The sequence below is a fragment of the Microcaecilia unicolor genome, chromosome 3 (genome assembly GCF_901765095.1).
Source record: "Microcaecilia unicolor chromosome 3, aMicUni1.1, whole genome shotgun sequence".
Classification (NCBI taxonomy): Eukaryota; Metazoa; Chordata; class Amphibia; order Gymnophiona; family Siphonopidae; genus Microcaecilia; species Microcaecilia unicolor.
In genome coordinates, this window is record NC_044033.1 from 151,948,565 (window position 1) to 151,975,361 (window position 26,797).

General features: G+C 40.2%; 1 protein-coding gene across 3 annotated transcripts in view; it reads right to left on the reverse strand.

Annotated features, from left to right (window-relative positions):
- RAB4A (RAB4A, member RAS oncogene family) overlaps positions 1–26,797 on the reverse strand; it is a 142,839-nt gene that overhangs the window by 38,275 nt on the left and 77,767 nt on the right. For all 3 annotated transcript variants that reach the window (XR_003941457.1, XM_030196486.1, XM_030196485.1), the window contains 2 exons: positions 25,128–25,282; positions 16,449–16,544 (listed from right to left, as the gene is read on the reverse strand). Coding sequence is in view for 2 of the 3 variants with exons in the window: in XM_030196486.1 (XP_030052346.1) it covers positions 16,449–16,544; positions 25,128–25,282 (251 nt within the window). In the remaining variant the exon portion in view is untranslated. The remainder of the gene's footprint in view (positions 1–16,448; positions 16,545–25,127; positions 25,283–26,797) is intronic.

Genomic DNA, 26,797 nt, shown 5'->3' on the forward strand with positions numbered 1-26,797 from the left:
AGGCGAGAAGTTTTGGCTTTAAAACAAAGAATTCTCAACTTAGGTGGACTTTTCGTATTAAAATTTGCTTGCAGATGTTTAGTGTCTCTAAATTCGATTAATTTTTTCTTTGACCCAAAGAAATTGCAGGAATTTATTAATTCTAAGGAAGGTGAAATAGATGTTTCCTTGAATGCTCCCACTAGTTAATCTGCTGTTTAAATTGGCTGCGAGTGTTTATTGCTCTCCACTGCTACATTTGATGACGTATTTACTTTGCATTTCCTTGTATCTGGATCAAAATATTTGTGGACAAAGTTGATGGGTAATTTCCTATTAGGTTAATTTCTATTTTCTATTGTTTATTTTTATTGCTGATATTGCCAAGCATTTTTATGTTTGTTATATGAATGTAACATTAAAATCTATTTAAAAAAATAAAATAAATAAGGTTTGGACAGCTTCCTATAGGAAAAGTCCATAGACCATTATTAAATTGGACTTGGGGAAAATATTTCTGGGATAAGCAGCATAAAATGTTTTGTACTTTTTTTGGGATCTTGCCAGGTATTTGTGACCTGGACTGGCCACTGTTGGAAACAAGATGCTGGGCTTGATGGACCTTAGGTCTGTCCCAGTATGGCAATACTTATGTATTATGTAAGAAGATGCAAGTGATGAAGTAGTCAGCACTACTTCTAATGCAGATGATGATGATATTCTTTGCTATATGTAGTCAAGTGTTTCACACATTCCCTTGATCATAACCTGCAGACCCAGTCAAAAGACATCAGTAATACTGCAACCTGGCCTGATTTGAAGGAACTTTTTATCAGACTGAAGAATCCACTTTCCGCTAGTGCAGTTGAACCTTTTTAGCTGTTCTGGATTAATGACTCACAAGCACACTCGTATGATTGACAGTCATCTTCACTAAAAGCAAAGTGGATTGAATTGTAGAGCAATACAGTTGGAATAAAAACGTTGTTGCATTCATTGTAGTTGTGGTACTTTTACTTTTTACTCAAAAACTATTATATTAGGCAGTAACTTTTTTACTTTCACTTTTTTAATGTGTTCTTCACTGTACTTTTTTCTTTTACTTAAGTATTAAAATATACATTTATTTTTACTTAAGTACTTTGAACAACACTGAGTAAAAGCATGAGTTCTTACCTAAACATAATTTATTTTATTTATTACATTTTTACCCCGCTCTTTCCCACATAATAATAATAATAATAATAATAATAATGTACTCACAGTAACACTGATTTGTGGACAACCACCAGCAAGTGATGCCATATTGCATTGCATTGGCTTCCCATTAGAGAACGTGCTGCCTTCAAGGTTTGCACCTTGATTCACAGGATCATTTATGGTGAAGTTCCCAAATACATGTTTGATATGGTTGACTTACCATCTAGAAACAGATCCAGTTACTCCCGATCTTACTTAAATCTACACTATCCAGATTATATTGGCCTCAAATATAAATCTACATATGCCTCCAACTTTTCCTTCATAGGCACTCAATTGTGGAATGCTTTACCCAAATTAGTAAAAACAACGCAGAACTATCTAAATTTCAGAAAGTTACTGAAGTCAACCTTGTTCAAAAAGGCTTATTCTCCAGGCTCAACATAATTAAGATTAACTTATGGTTTCAAATAATTCATGGATACTAATACCTTATATTTTCCTTACTATCTTGTGCTTAAACTGATACCTAATTGTTTATAATCTTACTGTTATACTGTATAATTGTACTTTTTGTACGTAGCCCTACTACAATTTTGTGTAAGCCACATTGAGCCTACAACTAGTGGGAAAATGTGGGGTATAAATGTATTAAATAAATAAATAAAATATTTAAAGCTGATGTTTCCAGCTGTTACAGTTGATTGAGAGCTGTACCAAGGTCAACCATGAAAATAAAAATTAACCATAACAATCACTATAAAAACCCTTTTATTATAAAAAAGAAGCAAGACAGTCTTTTTGCATATTTATATTTACCAATAAATTATCTTCAGCACTACTATACAACTCCCTTATTGGATGAGAGGACTATTCGTACATCCCTACTTTTTTCCTGTTTGGACTTTCAGTTTAAGGTTGTTTTTCTTTTTTGGCTGTGTAGGAGGAGCAAGACACCTCCAGATGTCTCCCTGAAACAGGTATGTATTATTGATCAAATGGTGTGGGGGGAGGGGGATATGCTGCAGTACTTGAGGCTCTCTGGTCAAGGAACTCCCTGCCTGAGGTTTTTGGGCCAGGGGTGACCTGGATCAGATAGCCTTGGGGAGATGGGGTGAGGGTTGGAGAATCTGAGGCCTCTTGGGTCATTAGAGAATATTTGCAAGGTGAGAACAGGATCAGGGAATTTGGTGCCCACTGGAATTTAACATTTTTTTTTCTCTTTTTTCCTGTTTGTGCTTGAGTCAAAAGCTACTCACCGACAGGAAGTGAGACAAAAACGTTGGATGCAGCAAACTGCAGTAGATTACCATGGCATGGCACTTTTCTTTTTGTTGTTGTACATTAGTGTTTTGTAATTTGCATGCTATTAGTTTACTGCATTGGGAGTAAAAGATTTCTTTCAGTGCATGCATTAGGACACTGTGCACTGAAACTCATCTTACATTTTTAACATATATCTGATTAGATTGGCCTCAAAATATGCCCATTGATAATGAGTCTTGAATTCATGAATGTTTTTTTAAAACTATGGGGTAGATTTACTAATGCAAAACTATTGGTTTCTCTTACCTAACCCTGTAACAGTCTTTTCACTGTGGGTCAAAATATGTTTTGTTCCATACCTATACATGCTTTTACCTTGGCAAAGAGTGGACAAGTTTCAGATAGTCTATTACTCAGATAATTTTTTTTTTAATCTGCACTCCTGGGACTAGATATATAAAATTGCAGCTTACAACATAATGTTATACCCAACGCCTATTTTTCCATGATCACATACTAATGATAAATACTGAAATTAGAAGATGTTTGTTTCAATTTCTAGAAATCACTTCATAAACATATAAGCATATAAATAAGGAAAAAGATGCCCTAAATAGGCACAGAAACTTGGCTCAATCATCACATACCAAAAAAAAAAAGTGAAAATAAAAAGCCCATCATATAGAAATAGCATATGGTCAAGATGACGTGGAGGGCAAACATAAAGCAAATACACTCCAAAGACTTGATCTTACCCACAGAGTACATGTTTTGGCTCAAAGCTTGTTCAGCTAATGCTGGATGCTATGGACATCTAACTCTGAGGAAGCACTGCAGCAACTTCAGGTGGTCCATCAAGTATGTCCATGACACAAGTGCAGACTAGGTTTTGCTGAGGCTGGTTCCTCCAAGATCTGGATGTATAATGCTGGCTGCAGTGGTGTCAGCATTAGAGGAAGCAAAGGTTTTACCTTTACTGACAGGAAGGAAAGCACTGTGCAGTAACCCTCTCCAAGAACTGCTGAGGTGAGAACTGGAGTTGAATATTAGTCTGGCACTGTTGGAACTGTAGATGCAGGGTTATTGAGACTTAGTGCTCGTCTTGGATACATGTAGAAACCAGCTGTGGTCGATTTCAATTGACTCAGATGCCAAAAGAGCTTCCTGAATTTAAGACCAAGACTCACTGTGCTTGACGAGTCGTATATCATGTAAATTATGGGGGTAATAATTATGTTTTTTGAACCTAAACAGTTGTTGGATTTCTTATTGGCTCATTAGGGTGCTGCCACTTCTCTGGTTGTATCCCCTATGTAAATGGCACGAATACTTGCTGTTGGTGTTCTGTCCCTCTGTTTTCTAGTTTAAAAATCTGTTCTCTTTCTAGAAAAGACTTTTTTCTGTCTAGAATGTATTTCCTTTGACCTCCTTTAGATTTAGTGGACTAAAATGCGTTTATTTCTGTATGTTTTTTTTCTGATTTCCTGTTTTCAAGTGGATATTTGAATGTAAATTGTAAAATTTTGAATAAATATAAAATACAGATCACATAAAAAAGAAATACCTTGGCACTCACAGTGTAAATACATTATTTTTACATTATGACTATTTTATTATGACCCCTCCAGGATGGTAAAGATATAAATGCATTGAGTGAGCAGTTCAAAATCCTGAAAACTACATCTAAAGGGGCAAATGTCAAATTATAATACGAGAACATAAGCATTGTCATACGGGACAGACCGAAAGTTCCATCAAGCACAGCATCCTGTTCCCAACAGTGGCCAATCCGTTACAAGTACCTGGCAAGATCCCAGGACAGGAAAACAGATTTTATGCTGCTTATCCTAGAAATAAGCAGTGGATTTTGCCAAGTACATTTTAATAATGGCTTATGGACTTTTCCTTTAGGAAATTATCTAACCCTTTTAAAAACCCTGCTATGCTAACTGCTTCTATCACATTATCTGGCAACAAATTCCAGAGTTTAATTATATGTTGAGTGAAGAAATATTTTCTCCAGTTTGTTTTAAATTTACTACTTAGTAGCTTCGTTGCATGCCCCGCTACCCATTCCACTCAGTATTTTATAGACCTCTATCTTAACTCCCCCTCAGCTGTTTCTTCTCAAGCTGAAGAGCCCTAGCTGCTTTAGTCTTTCCTTATAGGGAAGCCGCCCCATCCCCTTTATCATTTTCATCACCCTTTTCTGTACTTTTCTAATATTTTTTTGAGACGCGGTGGCCAGAATTGAACACAGTATTCGAGGTGCACCACGGAGCCATACAAAGACATAAAACATTCTCATTTTTCAGTGTTCCATTCCTTTCCTAATAATTCCTAACATTCTATTTGCTTTCTCAGCCACTGCTGCACACTGAGCAAAGGGTTTCAACATATCAATGATGACACCTAGATCCTTTTTCTGGGTGGTAACTCCTAATGTGGAACTTTGCATCACATAGCTATAGATTGGGATCCTCAGTCCCACATGCATTATTTTGCATTTGCTCATATTAAGCGTCAACTGTTATTTGGAAGCCCATTCTCCCAGTTTTGTAAGGTTCTCAAGTTTTTAACAATCCTCATGCTATTTAACAACTTTGAATAACTTTGTGTCATCAGCAAATGTATTACCTCATTAGTCATTCCCATCTCTAGATCACTTATAAATACGTTAAAAATCAGTGGTCCCAGCACAGACCCCTGGGGAACCCCACTATCTACTCTTCTTCAATGAGAATACTGACCATTTAACCCTATTCTGTTTTCTATCTTTTAACCAGTTTTCAATCCACAATAGGACATTACTTCCCATCCCATGACTTTCTATTTTCCTCAGGGATCTTTCATGAGGTACTTTGTTAAATGCCTTTTGAAAATCCAGATACACAATATTTGTATTCAGTCTTATCTAAAGCACTTTCAATTTTGAAGAATATGTATAGATTGTTCAAGTGTTAGGTAAATATTCCCAAGGTGTGTCTGTACAAATTTATCATGAGATTAAAACAGATCCTACTAACAAAACATAGTCTATGTTTTATCATTAAAGACTTATTCAGGGGGAGCTGCTTTACCAACAAGACAATTACAGAAGGTAGTAAAAATATTTCCAAAACTCTGAGGGGCTCTTTTACTAAATCGCATTAAGTACATAACGTGTGGTTTACCGTGTGGTAAATGCTAGTATGTTTTACCTTATAATTTTCTTTTCTTTAGTCTTATCAAACTAGTACAGACCAATGGATAGTGTCCATCTACCAGCGGATGGAGACACAGAATTAAAATAGTTCAAGTGATTCGACCCTTAAGGATATTGTGCTGCATTGAATGTTCAGTATTTCAAATAGCCAAGCAATGGTGCTCAAAATTCACCTGGTGGCCAATATTGAAAGTTTGAGACCAAATGTCTCAATCTAGTCAGAACCTTACCAGCCATTGCAGCATATACTCTATTGGCATGCAGATATTTCACCGAGTCAGGAGACGAGAAATACAATAGGTTAGGAAACTTAAAAGTAGTATCAGTGATATCTGAAAAATGGAGTGGAGGAGTGGCTTTAGTTAGTGCAGTGGGTTAAGATCCTGGGGAACTGGGTTCAATTCCCACTACAGCTCCTTGTGACCCTGGGCAAGTCACTTAACCCTCCACTGCCCCAGGTACAAATAAACCTTAGATTCTGAGCCCATTTGGGACAGAAAAGTACCTGTAAATATGTGTAAACCGCTCTAACTGTATTTACAGAAAGGTGGTATATTAAGTGTGACAAACAAACAGACGGGGAGTTTTACAAATCTGTGCTAGTGTTTTTAGCTGGCAGTAAAACGAGCTAATAATGCTAGCGTGACTTTGTAAAAGCCTAAAAGAAAATTAATAAACCAGGGAGGGATTCTGCACTTGTCCGATGGAAAGAAAGTTATCAGGTAAGACATAACTTTTCCTTCCATAGCATCCTATCAGACCAGTCCAGATCAACGGGATGTAGCAAAGCAGTATCCCCAACATAAAGTGGGACTAAAAGATTAAAACTCTCAAAAGAGAGATAAATTGGAATAACCTTAGAGATCCTTCTCAGCAAAACCCAGCAGAAAGAACCAAGACCAATCAGGACGACTCTGGAAAGACAAAGGGTATGGAAGAGGCGAAGGAAACAAGCCGCATGATAAGTAGAACAGAAAATAGCACTGACAGATAATGGAAGAGATGCATAAAGCAAGAAACAAACCCAACTGGTGATTTTTCTTGAATGGGTCTTTGAAAGGAACAGCCTAAGATCAAAGCACAACTATGAAGGAAATATTGTACAATAAAAGTCATAGAGGAGTTGAATATGCAGAGAAGGGAATATAAGACATCAAATTCGATTACATCAGCCACATGGACACCTGAATGTGGAGTCCCACAGGGATCCCCCTTTCACCGACTATATTCAACCTAATGATGATACCCTTGGCCAAACTACTATCAAACCAAAACCTCAACCCATACATATACGCTGATGATGTAACGATCTACATCCCATTCAAACAAGACTTAAAAGAAATTTCCAACGACATCAACCAAAGTCTACATATCATGCACTCCTGGGCAGATGCATTTCAGTTGAAACTTAATGCAGAAAAAACCCAATGCCTAATACTCACCTCTCAACACAATACGAACACATTTACCACCATCAACACACCAAAACTAAATCTACCAATTTCGGAAACCCTAAAAATCCTCGGAGTTACCATCGATCGGCACCTAACACTTGAAAATCACGCGAAAAACACAACCAAAAAGATGTTCCATTCAATGTGGAAATTAAAAAGAGTAAGACCATTCTTCCCAAGGACCGTCTTCCGTAATCTGGTACAATCATTAGTACTCAGTCATCTAGACTACTGCAACTCACTCTACGCTGGCTGCAAAGAGCAAATACTAAAAAAAACTCCAAACAGCCCAGAACACGGCAGCCAGACTCATATTCGGAAAATCAAAATACGAAAGCGCAAAACCCCTACGAGAGAAGCTACACTGGCTCCCACTCAAAGAACGCATCACGTTCAAAGTAGGTACCCTAGTTCACAAAATCATCCATGGCGATGCCCCAGCCTACATGTCAGACCTGATAGACCTACCACCCAGGAATGCTAAAAAATCATCTTGCACATTCCTTAATCTCCATTTCCCCAACTGTAAAGGTCTAAAATACAAATTAATGAACGCATCAACCTTTTCCTATATGAGCACGCAATTCTGGAACGCGTTGCCACGCAACCTAAAAGCGATCTATGAACTGACCAACTTCCGAAAACAACTGAAGACCCATCTCTTTGATAAGATATACCACAGAGATCAACACATGTGAAACTCCCCACATATATCCAGAAATGTTTAAATAATGCCTTCTGTTATATTACTATCATGTATTCCATTACCATGCAACCCAAAATCCATCTGTAATACCAAATATCTATTCTCTTCTTACTTCCACTATCCATGATGTATTGTAAGCCACATTGAGCCTGCAAAGAGGTGAGAAAATGTGGGCTACAAATGCAATAAATAAAAAATAAATAAAATAAATAAGAAGAAAGCCATCAGGAACTGAAAAACTACTCTGCTTCCCTGTCTACATCTGTGACAACCAAGAAAATTCAGACACAAATTGAAGAATCACCCTTCATTGAGAATAAAGAAGGGAGATCAATGGGATCTTAAAAGAATGGCTATTGATTGACCTGGTGCCAAAGAATGTCCTATTCAAACATGAAAATCCAAATGCCATTATAACAGCAAGAAGAATAAGGGCCCTGAGACATGCCACGAAATATGAGACACTCCTTGACAGGATAACCAAGAATGGGAACCTACAATATCAGAGATTTCTTGACGTTGTGTAGCAGCGGTGGCTAATACCAGTGCTATTGTGTTAGGGGAAAGGGGGGATGGGATGGGATCTGAACTACCATCTTTCTGTAGTTACAATCAAAGTGGTTTACATATTATGTACAAGTACTTATTTTGTACCTGGGGCGATGGAGGGTTAAAGTGACTTGCCCAGTGTCACAAGGAGCTGCATTGAGAATCAAACTCAGCTCTCCAGGTTCTCAGGCTGCTGCACTAATCATTAGGCTACATTATATTACACCCTAAACTTTTATATCACTTCTACTTCCAGGTTCTGACTGGTTTACATAAAAGAAGCCAAAACATATTATTGGAAAGCTTAATGAGATACAAAGGTGCTAAAAAGGATAGTTTTTAAATTCTTCTTAAACAGGTTAAAATCCAACTGCAAATTAACACAGCTAAAAAACTATTAAATATTCAAACTCTCTCTATACCCCTAATAGAGGGCAAAAAAAAAATTACAGCAAACCTTCTAACTCTATTATTAGACTGAAATACAAAGTGGGTTATCAAATATGATGGACACACTCCATTCAAGGTCTTTTAAATCAAGCAAGAAAACAAACAATCCTGGCCTCTACAGGCAACCAATGGAAGTTAAAGAAAACAGGAGGAGATACTATCCCTCTTCTGCCGTGAAAAAAAAAAATCAGTCTTACTGTGGTATTCTGTATACTGTGAAGTTTACCAGGACACAGGGCAAATGATTTGCAAACTGCAAAAGGATGGCACGTAGGCTCAATGCCAGGAGGAAATTGAAAACCTACGACCTTGATGTCCTCTGAGATCTGACCAAGAACACCTTTTGGAGATTACAACAGTTAGAACATAAGAGTAGCCATACTGGGTCAGACCAATGGTCCATCTAGCCCAGTACCCCGTTTTCCAAACAGCGGCCAAGCAAGGTCACAAGTGCCTGGCAGAAACCCAATTAGCAGCAACATTCCATGCTACCAATCCCGGGGCAAGCAGGAAATGTCCCACTTAACTTTGTTTCTGAGAAGTGCTGGGAAAAGAGGACATGTCTCTGGTAAGTGAACATTATTTTGCTCTGTGCTTTGGGAACTTAAACATTGGGGTTTAAAGGAGGAATTGTAGGTAGGCAGAATAAAAATATAAAAAAGCAAACTTTATCAATTAGTCTCCATACTGTTTTCCCTCTTAACTTTGTACCTGCTTGAGGCTAAGTATAATCTACTATTTATATGTTTTTACTTGTTGATGGACTGCTATGAATGACAACAGACACGTAGGCAGGGTGGCTTGGACTCTTGTGCTGTGATGGCGGGAAGGTGGCATTATTAACCTTAGAACCTTGACTTCGGTCATGTGTAATGCACTAAGCACAATTCACATTATTTATAATCATAGTGTTTTAGAACAATTATATATAAATTAAGTTAAAGGTTTCTTTTGAATTGCTGGATTAAATTTTAATTGCCAGACCCTTGACCATTCTTCTAATTTTCAGAGATACCTTCTCATTGTTTCTACTCCCTAAAAGGTATCCACTCTATTGGCTATTTTCATGTCATCCACAAAAAGGCAAACCTTTCCTTCCAACCCTTCAGCAATATCTCCCACAAATATATTAAACAGAATAGGTCCCAGCACCAACCCCTGAGGAACTCCACTACTCACCTTCCTTTCCTCCGAGCGGATTCTATTTACCACCACCCTCTGCCACCTGTCGATCAACCAGTTTCCTATCCAGTTCACCACTTTCGGTCCTAAGTTCAACCCTATCAGCTTATTAATGAGTCTTCTTTGGGGGACCATATCAAAGGCTTTGCTGAATTCCAAGTAGATTACACCTAGCGCATGTCCTTCATCCAGTTGTTTGGTCACCCAGTCAAAGAAGTCAATAAGATTAGTTTGGCAGGATTTTCCTTTGGTAAATCCATGTTGCCTCGGGAGTTGTAACCCATTGGCTCCTAGAAAGTTAACTATCCTTTCTTTCAGCAGCTATTCCATTATTTTTCCTACCACTGTCGTGAGACTTTCCAGTCTGCAGTTTCCCACTTCTTCTCTGTCTCCACTTTTGTGAATAGGGACCACATTTGCTCATCTCCAATCCCTCGGATCCTCTCCCATCTCTAAAGATCTATTAAATAAATCTTTAAGAGGTCCTGCCAGGACCTGTCTGAGCTCCCTCAGTATCTTGGGATGTATCCCATCCAGCCCCATAGCTTTGTCCACCTTCAGATTCTCAAGCTGTTTATAAACTCTTTCTTCCGTAAACAGCGCAGTATCCACTCCATTCCCAGATGTTCCCTTGGTAGCCGACTGCGGTCCTTCTCCAGGATTTTCCTCCGTGAGCACCGAAGAGAAATAATTGTTTAGCACGTATGCTTTATCCTCATCACATAGCCATTCTCATTATCTTTCAGTCTTGCAATTCCATTCCTATCTTTTCTCCTTTCTCCAATATATCTGAAAATGGTCGTCACCTTTCTTTACATCTTTAGCCACTTTTTCTTCCACTCGCGCTTTCGCTAGCCATATTTCCCTCTTCGCTTCTTTGAGTTTAATCCGATAATCTTTTCTGTGATCCTCTCGTTGCGTTTTTTTGTATTTCTTGAACAAAGCCTCTTTTGCTCTTATTATTTCAGCTACTTGTTAGGAGAACCATATAGGCTTCCTGCTTCTCTTGTTCTTGTTTACTTTCCTTGCATAAAGATCAGTTGCCATATTTATAGCAGCCTTTAGCTTGGACCACTATTTTTCCACATTTCCTATGCCTTCCCACGCCAACAGCTCCTTCTTCAGGTATTCCCCCATTTTATCAAAATCAGTACATCTGAAATCCAGTACTTTGAGTTTTGTGCATCCGCACTCCACCTTTGCCCTTATATCAAACCATATGGTGTGATGGTCACTATTATATAAGTGGACACTAACCAACTATAGCACAATTAACATGGAACCATTTACTGCCTCCTAAATAGGAGGTGCTAAGTGCTTCCACACTAACTCCAAGTTAATGGAACTTTTAACAAGGGATCTGTAAAGACAAATACGTTGCATTATATTTACAGTTACTGCATGATAAAATCCCACATTAAAGCTGTGGAAACTACTACATTTTACCGTGGTTTAGTAGAACAGCCCATGAACATACCTTATCCTAAAAGCAATAAACTTACTAATATCAATACACACCATTTAAAAAAACTTTCAAAAAAATATAATACTGACTTTCAATTTAAGATATGCCACAAGGACAATACACCAACTACCACACTGCTACCCAGCAAAACAGTAGCAGGTTGCAATATTTACATATTCTCTAAATTTCAAAGTACTATTGGATAAAGACTCAAAGACCTTATCACATATGGTTCCATGGACTCCCGGATTCACCAGAGTATGCTGACTGCGAGATGGTCATACAAAAAAATCACATGCGCCCTACTCACGGAAATACAGATTAATAAAGAAGCCTCTGAGATCCAACTGGTGCGAGCTCATAGATCCCTGGGAGCCCAGAGGGTGAATAAACCGCAAGACCTAATTGCTTGCTTTAGTGATTTCAAACTGAAAGAGAAAATCATGCATGCCTCCCGGGTGACGTCAGACTTTAAATGGGATTCATATCGCATAGAATGTTACCAAGACCTGGCAGCAAACACTTTAAAGAGGAGGGCTGAGCTCAAGCCCTTCATACAATTTCTACACTCCGAGGGAATCCGATATAGATGGGGCCACCCCTTTGTGCTACGGTTCTATAAAGAGGGCAAATTACATCAAATACGCAAGCTGGAATAGGCGGCGGGGATCTTTCCAGAGGGATCAACCAACAAAGAAGATAGCTCTGCACGGCAGGTTGCAACACCAAAGATGGCTAAACCACGCTGGCAAAAGGTGACTTCAGAAAAGGGTCGCCTTCAGCGCCAACACTCTGATTCTTGCCTGAAAAGATCTGAAGATACAGTTAAGAAGTAAAGTAGCACAAAGACAGCTATGGTGATTCCTATATACAGGAACAATGGCTAAGGCTTGGAACTTTCAGGGCAGAGCTTAATAGATTGTCTAGCAAGGTATTTAACATGTTTGCATGTTAGGGCTATCAGCCATTTCAATGTTTCTTAAAACAGGTGGTATGTAAGCTAACATTACATTTCTATAATTGGGGTGGGGTCATTTCCTCTTAGGGCACCCTTAATGCTGTTCTTACAGGTGTGCCAAATGGTTGGGAGGGGATGGGGGAGATTTAAAAGTTGGGAGGGAGGTAGAAGACCTATTAGTAGGAAGGGACTGATGACCGGAAGCTGGAGTACACCTGTGCTTGTGGGCCACTGTCATGCAGCAGCTGTACGGAGAGGGAGCCCCATTATTCCTATAAGATGAGTACTTTAAATTGTTTGATCCTTAATGTCAAAGGGCTGAATTCACCGGCGAAATGCCAGCTTATGTTTAGAGAGATACAACGCTTAAAGGCGGATATCTCCTTTATACAAGGAACACACCTGCTCTCTGCCAGGGAGCATCTTTGCCATTGTGGTAGGCTCCCACATTATTTGCACCTAGCCGCACGGACAAAAAAAAAAGAAAGGAGTTTTGATTGCACTGTCTTGCATATATCCCTGGCAGACAAAACAAGTAATAAGGGATTGTGGGGGTAATTACTTGCTTCTGGTGGTGCAGGTGGGGGCAGAGACGTTGTCCTTATTAAATATCTATGCTCCCAATGAACACCAAGGTGACTTTTTTTTACAGAGCTCTCAGCAGTCATCTCTAAACATATAGAAGGTACCCCTGTTGATGGGAGGCGACTCTAACCTTACTTTACAGCCTGACTTGGACAACTCGGCTGGGGGAGTGCGATACTCTCAGTCAGAGCGGTCCCAACTATATAAATTTATGGGAAAATGGCAATTATTAGATCTATGGCGCCATGTGAATCCACAGACCCTGGGCTATACTTACTATTCGGCGGTACATGACACCCAATCACAAATAGATCTCTGGATGGGGCCCCCTAATGTACTGCCCAGTACTGGAGACAAACAAATTTACCCCAGAACATGGTCAGACCATGCGCCCGTTACGTTGGAGATGGAGGTGCTGTCCCCTACATCTCTCCCCAATGGCGTTTCAACGATGGGCTACTGGCAAACCCCTCGGTGGTCTCTCGTTTAGAGGCAGACATCAAAGAATACATATCCATTAATGACAACGGGGAGGTTTCCTCAGGGATACTGTGGGAGGGCCTTAAAGCAGTTATTAGGGGGAAGATAATAGCATTACAGATATACACCCGATGACAAGCGAGGGCTTGAACACAGAAAATACATGCGGAACTACTGACTCTTAATATGCAGGCCAATCAGCAGCCAGTTTCTCCCCACATTCAACATCGTATGCATGCACTCCAATTAGAGCTTCGGGAGCTGCAGCTGGCGGAGATAGCTCAACATCTACAACCTGTTAGACAAACATACTTTGAGTTTGGAAACAAGGCCTCGAGACTCCTAGCGCATAAATTGAAAAAATGATCCATTAATACCTATATCCATGCAATACAGGATAATGAAGGGAGGCAACACACAGAGCTAGAAGATATTAAGATAGTCTTTTAAAAATTTTATAACAAGCTATATAAGGCTAAGGAGTTATCGCAGACACAAGCAACCCAGGACTATCTCACACAGGCGGCACTACCGAGGCTATCCCAAGCAGAGGGGGATGCACGGTCGGCTCCAATCACGTTAGACGAGGTGGCATGGGCTATAAAGGACTTGCCTAATGGGAAAGCCCCAGGGTCAGATGGATTCACAAATAAATTCTATAAATGTTATAGCAAGTTAAAAGAGCCACTCCTGGTCCGAGTCTTCAATGAGATTGAGTTCCGAACAGAGTTACCCCACACTTGGCGACTGGCGAACTTTGTAGTCCTATTAAAACCAACCAGGAAAAGATCCACTGTGCTGTGGCTCTTACCATCTGATCTCATTACTGGGTTCAGATTATAAAATATTCACGAAACGTTTAGCTTGACGACTACAAAGGATGATGCCGAAACTAGTACATATCGACCAAGCGGGTTTTATAATGGGGATGGCAAACATTCGACAATATACGTAGAGCGCTCCATTTGATCCATGAGGCGGGAATCACACGGCAGCCTACATTAATGCTTTCCCTTGTCGCAGAGAAGGCACTTGATCGGGTTCATTGGCCTTTCATGTTCTCGATACTAGCTCATATGGGCTTCTTGGGACATTTTGTCTCGTGGCTCAGACTATTATATACACATCCATTAGCTTCTCTGCAGATCAATGGTACTAACTCGGATTCGATCCCGTTGGGGCGAGGAACCCAGCCGGGATGTGCGCTGTCTCTATTGCTGTTCGAACTGACCATGGAACTGCTGGCCTAGACTATCCGACAGCATCCGAATATACATTCTTCTTACACTGACTGATCCCCAGGACTCATTGCCACAGGTGGTACAGGGCCTACACAAATACGGACAGCTCTCAGGTGAATATGGACAAATCAGAGATAATGGGTCTTGGGTTGCTGAGTGGGGAGGTGGCCTCCCTACGACAGCAGTATCCTTTTAGGTGGGACGCTCGCTCCCTTCAATATCTGGTCATCAACCTCACGCCTAATTTATCAGATCTGTATAAGGCTAACTTCCCCTCCAAAATTCGGGAGTTATTCCTTGAGCTAGAGCGGTGGGAAGGGCTAGAACTCTCATGGTTGGGAAGAGTATCTGCCACAAAAATGATGATCTTACCAAAGATTTTATATCTGTTTCTGGCACTATCGCTACCACTGCCCAAACAATTTTTTTGCCACCTCAACCGAAAAGTTTTTGCCTACATATGGCAACATAAACTACCAAGAGCGCGAGCTGATATCCTGTTTCAATCTAAGAAAAGAGGGGGTATGGGAGTCTCAAATTTTGCCCTATACTTCCAAGCGGCACAATTGTGTGTGCTGGTGGAGTGGGGCGCTGACAGCACAAAACCTTGGCTTCAAATAGAAAAACACTTGATGGGAATAAGGCGTTTAGATTCCATATTGTGGGTACTCAGACGCCAACTTTTGGCTTATATTGGACAGGCCCCTCCAGCAGTATGCTTTCACTTACAAATCTGGTACGCCATATGACAGAGGTTCTTCCCAGGTAGGCTGTACTATAGACCTACTGGACAGAATTACTGAATATACTCACTCAAGTCACGGGAGCGCACTACCCCATGGAGGCGGAGACTTGCCTTCTACACTTTCGTCCTGTAAGAGTCCACCCGACAGTGCACCGCTTGGCTTCAGTATGGGTGGTGGCGGGGAAAATTACTTTGGCATCAGCTTGGAGGAGCCCTCTTCTGCCACCAGTGGTAAAGGTTATCTATAAAATGGACTATTTGTATCAAATGACTAAAATGACTGCTATTCGAGCTGAACACATTACACAATTTTATAAACCATGGGACAAATATGTTACATGGAGATTTCAAGATGGGATTGATCTGGACGCCCCCAGGCTGACAGTTACACCAATGTGATGGTCTGGCAGGCGGATATACTTCAGGGCTCATGAATGATGGTCATCAGTTGGATTACATGACTCATAAGCTGAGAGGGGAAGGGTGGGGAGGGACTTGATGACATTGTTAATATTCAGTTGTCATAATTGTATGATGTGTGATACCTATTTGAACTGAAAACTTTAATAAAAATAATTGGAAAAACAAAAAACCCCCAAAACGCCTAACAGAAATTTTTGAAGTGCTGTATGGTGTAAACAACAACAACAAAAAAAGGCCAGTGTTGACAATGATGGAGGTAGTAATCCTATCCATAAAAGTGAAGACAGAAAAAAATGAGAAGCAGTAGATTTGCTAGTAAGCAGGAAACCCCTTTGCATGACCAGAAATTTTTTCCACTAGAAAACCCTGAAAAAGGGGTCCAAGCTGGAATGAGGAAATTATATAATACACAAGTATATGGATTATTAGCCCTACAGTGTTAACAACAAATATAAAGCATTTTGCTGTCACAGCATTAAAGATGTTTTGGCCCAATACAGGCATTGCTAAACCCAATTTATATGTATGGCTGTAAAACTTTACAACTAAGTATCTTTTACCTGATTCAATTTTATTTAGTATTTTTCTGGCACACTGTACAAAAGCTTCTTCCACATTTTCTCCAGTTAGTGCACTTGTTTCCAAAAACATCAGCTCTATTAAAAACCAAAAAAATAAAATTAAGACTGATCCACTATTGAAATTTAAAAATCAATGCAAAGAAGCAATACAAAAAAAGTTCCACTATTGTGATCAATAAAAGCCTTGTTCTGCTCTATTACTTAGTTTAGTATAGTGAAGATACATACCTGTAGCAGGTATTCTCTGAGGACAGCAGGCTGACTGTTCTCACATGTGGGTCGATGTCCACGGCGGCCCAGGAATTGGAATATTTTGCAAGCAAAATAAAACAAAGTTTTCTAGAGAGATCCGTCGCGTGAGCAGCGCGGACCCTGCATGCACGAACGACTTCCTGCCCATCACGCGAGCGTGGCTCCTTAATCAAAAAGCATAAAACAAAGAAAGAACTCCTCCTCCTCCTCCAAAGGGGAGGAGGGCGGGTTTGTGAGAACAGCCTGCTGTCCTCAGAGAATACCTGCTACAGTTATGTATCTTCGCTTTCTCTGAGGACAAGCAGGCTGCTTGTTCTCACTTGTGGGGTATCCCTAGCACCCAGGCTCACTCAAAACAATGAACATTGGTCAATTGGGCCTCACAATGGCGAGGACATAACATATATTGACCTGAAACCAAAATCAACTAACAGAGTGCAGCCTGGAACAGAATGAAAATGGGTCTAGAGGGGTGGAGTTGGATTCTAAACCCCGAACAGATTCTGCAGCACTGCCTGCCCAAACTGACTGTCGCGTCGGGTATCTTGCTGAAGGCAGTAGTGAGATGTGAATGTGTGGACTGATGACCACGTTGCAGCTTTGTAAATCTCTTCAATGGAGGCCGACTTTAAGTGGGCCACTGACGCAGCCATGGCTCTAACATTATGAGCTGTGACATGACCCTGTAGAGTCAGCCCAGCTTGGGCATAAGTGAAGGAAATGCAGTCTGCTAGCCAATTAGAAATTGTGTGTTTTCCAATGGCAACTCCCCTCCTGTTGGGATCGAAACAAACAAACAACTGGGCGGACTGTCTGAAGGGCTGTGTCTGCTCCACGTAAAAGGCCAATGCTCTCTTGCAGTCCAAGGTATGCAAACTGCTTTCGCCAGGGCGGGTATGAGGACGGGGAAAGTAAGTTGGCAAGACAATTGACTGCTTGCAAAGTCTTCCGATTCCTGGGCCGCTGCGGACGTCGACCCACATGTGAGAACAAGCAGCCTGCTTGTCCTCAGAGAATAAGGATTACCACTGCAAGGTAACAGGTGTGGTCTTGCACACTGCGCTAGTGCCAACACAGCCCATTCACTTTGAATGGGCTGTCTTGACAATAAGACGCGGAACCTGCTGCAGCGGATTAGTAAACAGACCCCTAAGAGTACTAGGGGAGCACAACACAAAAATTTTAATTCGTATCACTGCTCACTTTATTTATTGGAACTTCATTTTCTTCAGGTTTATCTCCAATATTTTTCTGAGAGTGTCCCCATTTTTGGGAAGAATATATCCTCTTTTCCAATAATGTGCACATATGCATGCTATTTGGGCATGCAAACACTATCAGAAAAATATGCGCCCTAGTTTGGAAAGAGTGCACCCTCTTCTGAAAGTGGGTGTACTCTTTTGGAAGAGTGGACACTATTAATGACAAAAACACAATTAGTTTTTTGCCCCCCGTTTTTTCAGGCAGAAAATAACATGAAACATGTAGTTTCAAATAAACACACATGGTTTTTTACATTTGATATACTGTTTCTCTTATAAGGGCATCTTTAATCATTTCTCAGGTAAAAGCAGCATCTGTTTCTTGGACCTCCTTATTACAATCATGACCTCGGGGACTGGATACATCACAGGGGAATGAAATGATTGGCATTGCTCCCTTCTCTTCTGTGCCCACTCCAACAAAGGAGAGAGAAGCTGGGAATAAGTGGGATTCTTTGCGTTTTTCCTGCCTGCCTACTAAAGTACTATCTGTCTCTACTATCTTCCCCCTCTGCCCCCTCATTTTCAAAATAGAAAGAAGCAGAAAGCTAATCTGTTCCACTACTAAGAGGACAGAAAAGTTTCAGCCGTTTTCAATAATTTTTATGTTCTATTCCTATTTGTAAATAAGATTAGTTAATTATGGTGATTAAAGTAATTACTCTTTTCTAACCAATCCAGAAGAGATGGGGTCCTGGAAACCAGTTAAAGCTATGGAGGGTAAGTTTAATGAATTAAAAATTGCTGGCTTTGTGCTATGTTGACCCAGGCCCAGCATTGAAATGCCTATAAACTGCTTGGAATTAATAACAACCTACGAGCAGTGTAGGCAGAAAAACTGGGCAGAATAGAAGGGCCACATGGTTGTCTTCTACTCTCATGTGTTGTTTTACTGTGCAAACAGAGGTAGAATAATAGAAAAGAGAAAACGGGAAAACTGGGCTTTCTAAAAACAGCTGTTAAAATAGCAGCAGGCTGATTTTTCATTTAGTGATGAAAGAGTTTAGTTTATTTGCACTTGGTATACTGCCTTTCAAAACCAAATCAAAGTGGTTTACAGCTAAAACAACAGGAAACAGAAAAGAACTACAATAGAACTACAATAACTTACAGGAAAGTTAAAGAGAGAAGAAGGTAAAGTATAAAGGGAGCAGAGAGCCAGGATGTCTGCCGCACTGCCATCACAGCCCAAACACCATCCAAAGCCTTGGAAAAAAGATAGGTTGTAAAAGAAGCCTTGAACTAGGGATATGATAGCTTAGCTCTTTGGTCAGGTGGAAGGGGGTTCCAGAGAAAGGGACTAGTGAAAAAGAAAGCGGAGTGGTGAATGGACTCGAACAGAGAGGGGAGGGGTGGTTAAATGATTTCTGGTAGGTGAGTAAAGACAGCGCATGCAAGTCTGTAAGGAATGATCAGTGTCAACAGATAGAAATGAATACCAGTATGAAGGACTAAAATGGGTTATCGTCAGAATATTGTATTGTACTCGGAAAGAAACAGGGAGCCAGTGGTGCTGTTTTAATAGGGATGAAATATGATAGAAACAATGGGCACCTGAAAGAACATGGATGGTGGTATTTTGCAGTTTAAAGTAGGCTTCCTTTTCTAAAGTAGGCTGTGAAAACTGTAAGGCTGTTTAGAGCTATTCTGCATGCTGTTTTAGATTCTTTAATTTGTAATTTTTCAATTTGTATTTATCATCTTTTCATTACTTTTTATTCTTTAATTTTTAAAGCTGCATTTCAATTAAAATTTGTAATTGCGATTAAAGGTATGTTATTTATCCTCCCCCCCCCCCCTGCAGCTCCTTGTGACTCTGGGCAATGGAGGGTTAAGTGACCTGCCCAAAATCACAAGGAGCTGCAGTGGGGACCCCTCCCCCCCAAAAAAAACCCATACCTTTAATTTCGATTAAAATGTTAATTGAAATGCAGTCCTACTTTGAAGTTTTTTGAGAAGGGCAGGAAGACCAGCGTAGGAAATATTACAGTAGTAAGAAATATTACAGTAGTCAAGCTTGGATATGACCAGGGCATAGAGGAATGCTGCACAGGAATCTGCATCTGGAAAAGAACAGACAGAGCATATGGTGTGTAGGGACAGGAAACAAGAGTGTACAACAGCTGCAATCTGTGGTGAAAACGAAGAGTTTAGGATCACAAAATACCCCAACGTACTTAAAGGACTCTACTAAATGGAGTGTTACGAATTGAGAGGACAGCAAGGGGGTACGCTGAGCATCTGGTTATCCAAAGAGTGATTTGAAAGGGTTAAGGTCCAGACAATCAGAGGTGATTCAATGATCAACAGAATCAAGAACAGGTCTGTAGGTTGGAATGTAGGAGTTTTGGGTGGAAACCAAAAGGAATATTGTCTGCATATATGTAGAATCTAGTTCCTGTAGCCTGGATTAAATTGGCCAGGGGGAAAGAAGATGTTATAGAGGAGAGGGGATAGTATTGAACCTTGCAGGACACCACAGATTACAGAACGGAGTTCTGAACTGGTCAAAGAAGTGCGTACTGTATATTATTGACGATCCATAAGGAGAGAACCAAGAGAAGACTGAGCCAGAGATGTCCAGAGAGACTTGACATGAAAGAAGCAGTGAATGACTGACCAAATCAAATGTAGTAGTCAGATCCAGAGAGATTAGCAGTATGGCATTATCATGATTAAAAGCAGCACGGATGTCATTTAAGAGGAAGGAGATAACAATTTCAGTGGAGTGCCCATGACGGAAGTCAGATTGTGGCAGATGGAGAATGTTGGATGCCTCAACATGTTGAGTGAGTTGAGAGAAAACAATCTTTTCAGCAAGTTTAGTCAGGAAAGTGATATTAGAAATAGGTCTGCAATTCACGGAGTCAGTGGCGTCCAGTGATGTTTTTTTTTTTCAGGACTGGGCAGACCTGTGGCTTTTCAAGAAATAGGGACAGTACCAGGAGAGCGGTATTGTGAACCATACTAAGAAGCAGAGGCAGAAGCCCATGCTTAGATATATCCATCCAAGACGAGGAGTAAACTATCCAGTAGATTAGTCTTCCTAAGTGAAGTGTAAGCCTTGGTTGGAGCAGTTAAAGAGGGCAAACTGCATTATGACCAAGAGGAGTGAAGCACGGAATGCGAAGGAGAACTGGGGGACCAAAACATAGGAGATAAAGGAGGGGGTGAAGGAAGAGCATAGTTATACAGGGGATGGAGAAGGGTGGCTAGGGCATTTTCTATCTTGCGGTCAAGAAAAGAGCAAAATCGCTTGCGGACAATGAAGTACGGAGAGACATTGGGGGCCGAGAGAAGAGAGGAAGGACAATACCTGGAATAATGTTTGGAGTGATCTGGTGATTCATGAATTAGTGAAGAGTAGTATTTATGATGAGCAGACTAATTTAATCTATACCACACCCTATCAGCTTGATGCAACTATCACTTGGTCAGCTTTGGGGCTCATTTTCAAAGCACTTAGCTTTCCAAAGTTCCATAGGTTATCAATAGAAATCAAACAAAATAAAACATGGAAAAGAAAATAAGATGATACCTTTTTTATTGGACATAACTTAATACATTTCTTGATTAGCTTTCGAAGGTTGCCCTTCTTCCTCAGATCGGAAATAAGCAAATGTGCTAGCTGACAGTGTTTATAAGTGAAAACATTCAAGCATTACTGTGACAGTCTGACAGGGTGGGAGGAGGGGGGTGGGTAGGAAGTACTCATGGGGACATCAAAGCATATCATTGATATTCTAACAGGGTGGGTGTGGATAGGTGAGGGGAGGGTGATCAACAGAGACATACAGCTTTATGGTTTATAATGGGCTAGGAACCCCAGATCCTTGTCAAGTCCTTTCTGTTGGGTGTTAAAATATTCAATCATTCTGACTTCAAAGGTCTTACGTTCTTGTATGGTTTTAAAGTTACCTTTGAGGATTCTCACTGTGAAGTCACTGGTACAGTGTCCTGGTCCTGTAAAATGTTGACCAACAGGCGTGGGAACCCTGCTGGCACCAGTATTGTTCATATGATGTCTATGTAAATTGAATCTTGTCTTAAGCATCTGGCCTGTTTCTCCAATATAGCATCCTTCGTTACATTTTTTACGCTGAATGATATATACCACATTGGAAGATGAGCAAGTGAAAGATCCCTTTATGTTAAATATCTTTCCTTTGTGGATGACTTTGGGGTCCTGTGAATATTTTGGGCATAGTTTGCAACTGGATAATTACAGGGAAGTGTGCCCTTCTGTTCCTTTTCAGTCTGTGAAGGAAGTTTACTTCTGATTAGTTTGTGTTTTAAATTGGGGGGCTGTCGGAAGGCCAGTACTGGTGGGGATGGGAATATCTCTTTCAGTAATTCATCCTCCTGGCATATAGGTTGTAGATCTCTTATGATTTTCCTCAGTTTTTCCAGCTCTGGTTGTATGTCACTACAAGCGGGATTCTGTCTGTGGATTTGTTTCTTTTGTACTGTAGCAGATTCTCCCTGGGTGTTTTGATGGAGGAGGCAATATTCTTGGAGATTATTTTGGGGTTGTAGCCCTTCTGTTTGAAAGATTCAGTCAGGGTTTTAAGGTGTCTGTCTCTGTCCCCTGGGTCAAAGCAGATACGGTGGTATCTTGTGGCTTGGCTGTAAATGATGGATCTTTTTGTATGTGAAGGATGGAAGCTGGAGTTGTGGAGGTAGCTACATCTGTCTGTGGGTTTCTTGTATATAGATGTTTGTATACAGCCATCACTGATTGAGACCGTGGTGTCCAAAAGATTGACTTTTTCTGGGGAGTAGTCAATTTTGAATCTGATTGTAGGATGGTATGTATTGAATGCAGAATAAAATTGTTTCAGAGTTTCTTCACCCTCTGTCCAAATCATAAAAATGTCATCGATGTACCGGTAGTATTTTAGAGGTTTGGTCTGGTGTGTATTCAGAAATGTCTCTTCCAGCTCAGCCATAAAAAGGTTGGCATATTGGGGTGCTGTCCTGGTGCCCATCGCAGTGCCCATTATTTGCAGATAGATATAATTGTTAAAGTGGAAGTAGTTGTGAGTTAAAATGAATTTGATTAATTTTGTAATAGTTTCTGGTGAGTATTGATGGTCCAGTGTGGATTTTTTTAGGAGTCTTCCACATGCAGCTATGCCATCCGCATGTGGAATGTTGCTATATAGTGATTCTACATCCATCGTGACCAGAAGGGTGTTAGGTGGTAGTTGCTTGATATTTTTCAATTTATTCAGAAAGTCTGTGGTGTCTTGAATGAAGCTGTTAGTTTTGTGTACGAGAGGTTTCAGAATTCCCTCTATGAATCCAGATATTTCTTCCGTGAGTATGCCAATACCTGATATGATTGGTCTGCCAGGGTTTCCCGGTTTGTGGATCTTGGGTAGCATGTAAAATGTGCCGACGGAAGGTTGATTTGGTATGAGTTTCTTCAGGTGAGGTTGCGCTTGTGTAGGAAATGTTTTGATAAGGTCTTCCATAGAAACCTATGAAACTTTGGAAGGTTAAGTGCTTTGAAAATATGCCTCTATGTCACCTTGCACAATAGTCTCTCATTAAGTATTTATATTTAAGTTTTGTATTAGTCTATTTTTATTTTGTAAAGAAATGTGTACATGCCTATGTTCTCCACTTAGATTATTCTTGAGACGATTATGTGGAATACACATTTTGATAAACACATACACACAGAGGCTGAAAAAAGAATGATGTGGGTAAACAATGAAATAATACATGTGGGAAAACCCCAGGTTAAAGAATAATTCTTTTAAAGTGAGATAGATGTATACAGTTGATCTTTCTATCAACTATGACAGTGGTCTTCACTAATTTTTTAAATTGAGGCCGCTATGGCTGGCCTCTATGAATCCAAATGAGCTGAAGGGCCACCAAATATCTTCCCATGTGGGGCTGCAACTCTGCTGATCAGTGAGTGTCAATGACATCCATACCTTTCAGCCCCCCTTCAAATGTTTCATTGAGTGTGTCCTCAAGGAGGAGGGTGTTTCCAAATGCATTCTCCTCATTGAGAAATACCCTGTCCTTCAAGCATACGGTTCTTTTCCTCACAAGCTTGGGTACAGAGGCTAAGAGCAGACACAATAAGGGGAGGCAGGCATACCACAGGCGAAGCTATGGCCTATGCCAATCGGAGCAACTGTAGCACTAGCATCGGTTCCTGTGAAGCTGCATCTTTTCTGTGATGCTGCAGATAAACCAGCAAGCCAAAGGAAAAGGTGAGAGAGGCACGCGTAGCACTTATTCCAGTAGCCCTGAAAAAGGACCACCACAGCTGCTTCCTTCCATATTTAAAGGAAAGATTCATAGTTGATTTTATCTTGTTGCCACCGACTCCCTGAACCAGCCTAAAGAAAAGGAGAGAAGCCTCTTCAGCTTCTGGTCCACCTACCATCCATCACAATGGAGCTTATTAGTCCGTCCAAAGGAGAGAGCAAGACCTACTGTCACTGGTAAGGAGAAGGAAAGGGAATGCATTTGACCTTAAGGGGGATACTTCTGCTGGACAGAGAAGGGGAAGGAACCAAGGCAGACTTTGAAAGAGGGCAGTATGTAAGGCTATATGCATTGGGGAGGGGGAGGAAAGAGAAAGAACTAGGGCTATGTATGTGGGTGAGACGGGGAGAAAGAGGTTAAGGTGGAAGTTATATACATGAGGGAGGGGGGAATGAAATTGGGAAGCAGATTGTCTGCTGGAGGTACATAAGTAATGCCACACTGGGAAAAGACCAAGTGTCCATCGAGCCCAGCATCCTGTCCATGACATGATATACATTGATGATATACAGGATTGGGGGTCTTGCTGGGAGTTAGGAGACAGAACTGGGGGCAGATAAGGCTAAGGACTCGGGTAAGAGAACAGCAGTTGGAACGAGTGAGCTAGGGAGAATGGAGCTTTGAGAAGGAAAGAACTAGTGAATGCCACGCTTTATGGGGGAATTATGTGCAAAAAAAAAAAAAAAAAAAAAAAAAGACTACAAATAAAATATGCAAAAAAAATGTTGTGCAATGAAAAGATACCCATTGAGACTCCCTCACCTAGTTGAATACTATGGGGCTTCTCATTTGATTTATAAAATTAAATGGGTTGGGGGGGGGGTTAAAGGGGGAATCAGACAAGATTGCTTACCATTTTCTTGTGCAAATCTGGAGGCTTCCAAGAAAGTAACTTCCCGATCTGTATCCAAATCTTTTTTATTTCCACACAGTATTATCACAATATTTTGACTTGCCAACATCCTTGCATCTGTCAGCCAATTAGTAAGTGCATTATATGTTTCTCGACTGTAGAACACAAAATTCAAATAACTATTAATCATCTTATGTATTACCTTATCTCAATCCAACTTTGACAAGAAGCTCTTCTGGTATATAAAATGCTCTTAAAACAGCTTAAAATTTAATTTTTCAGGATTAAAAGTAAATAAATTATAGTATAAAGCAATATACATGGATAATTTGATTACAAGACCAGGGTATAAGTATTAACTATCTAAAAACACTGGAGTTTAACAAACACTGGAATTAGGCTCTGACAAGATGCATAAATGCTCATTTAACTGATGTTAATGCTGAATTTGTAATTTGATACAGTGTGTATTCATCATTTCATGTCAGAAAAATAAAATGTAAATGTCAGACCACAGTGAACATAGAAGATGGTTTAGAACCACAGATGAACAACTGGCATGAAAACAGGGAATGATATTTATATATTTTCACGTTAGTGCGAGTACAATCCTAAATTGTAAATCAAGAGCCTAAATGGCATATTTTATGCCCTTTTGATTTTCATTATTTTCCTGCAGTTGTGATATATATGTATCTATATATTTTTTGAAAATATAATACAGAATTCAAGAAGCTGCTTATAACTTTTAACAATTGCAACATCTATTATTAGCTTGCTGAGCAGGGCAACACTATTACTGTGAACCTGCATCACTTTAACACAGATCAAATAGGGGCAGATCTTAAATATTTTATTATTTATTTTTATTTATTTGTAACACTTATACCCCGCGCTTTCCCACTTATTAGCAGGCTGAATGCGGCTTACATAATATAGCAGGTTTATAAGATAACATAGAATGGATAACAGCTGTAATATAGTGTATAAAGACGTGGACAATTGGATGTAGGTAAGATGGGTACGGGAGGAGGGTGGAAAGGTAGGGAGTGGGAGAGGGTGAATATTGGGATAATGTATTGTTAATTAAGGAAGCATGCATAATGAGGGTTGGAAGAGGGATGAATTCAGAAAGGATTAAGTAGGGAAGCATATTTCAGGTTCTGTCTTATAGTCTGATCCGGGTAGCACGGATGGACTCCTAATTTAAGTCAAGTCATTTGTATAGGCTTGCTTGAAGAGGTAAGTTTTTAGCAGCTTCCGGAAGGGTAAGTGGTCATTGACTATACGAATAGATCTTGGCAAGGTGTTCCAGAGTTGGCTGCCTATGACGGAGAAGTTGGATGCAAAGTATGTTTTGTACTTAATTCCTTTACAGTTGGGAAGATGTAAATTTAGGTAAGTACGAGAAGATCTAGAGCTATTCCTGGTTGGAAGGTCAATCAGATTGTACATGTAGCTTGGGGATTCTCCGTAGATAATCTTATGAATCAGCGTGTGAACTTTGAAATTAATTTGTTCCACAATAGGGAGCCAATGAAGCTTTATACGGAGAGGTGCTGCACTCTCAAACCGCGACTTACCAAAAATAAGTCTGGCTGCCGTGTTTTGGGCGGATGTGGGAAGAAAATGCAAATGAAAATGTAAAAAACGTTTACAGTGGATTGATG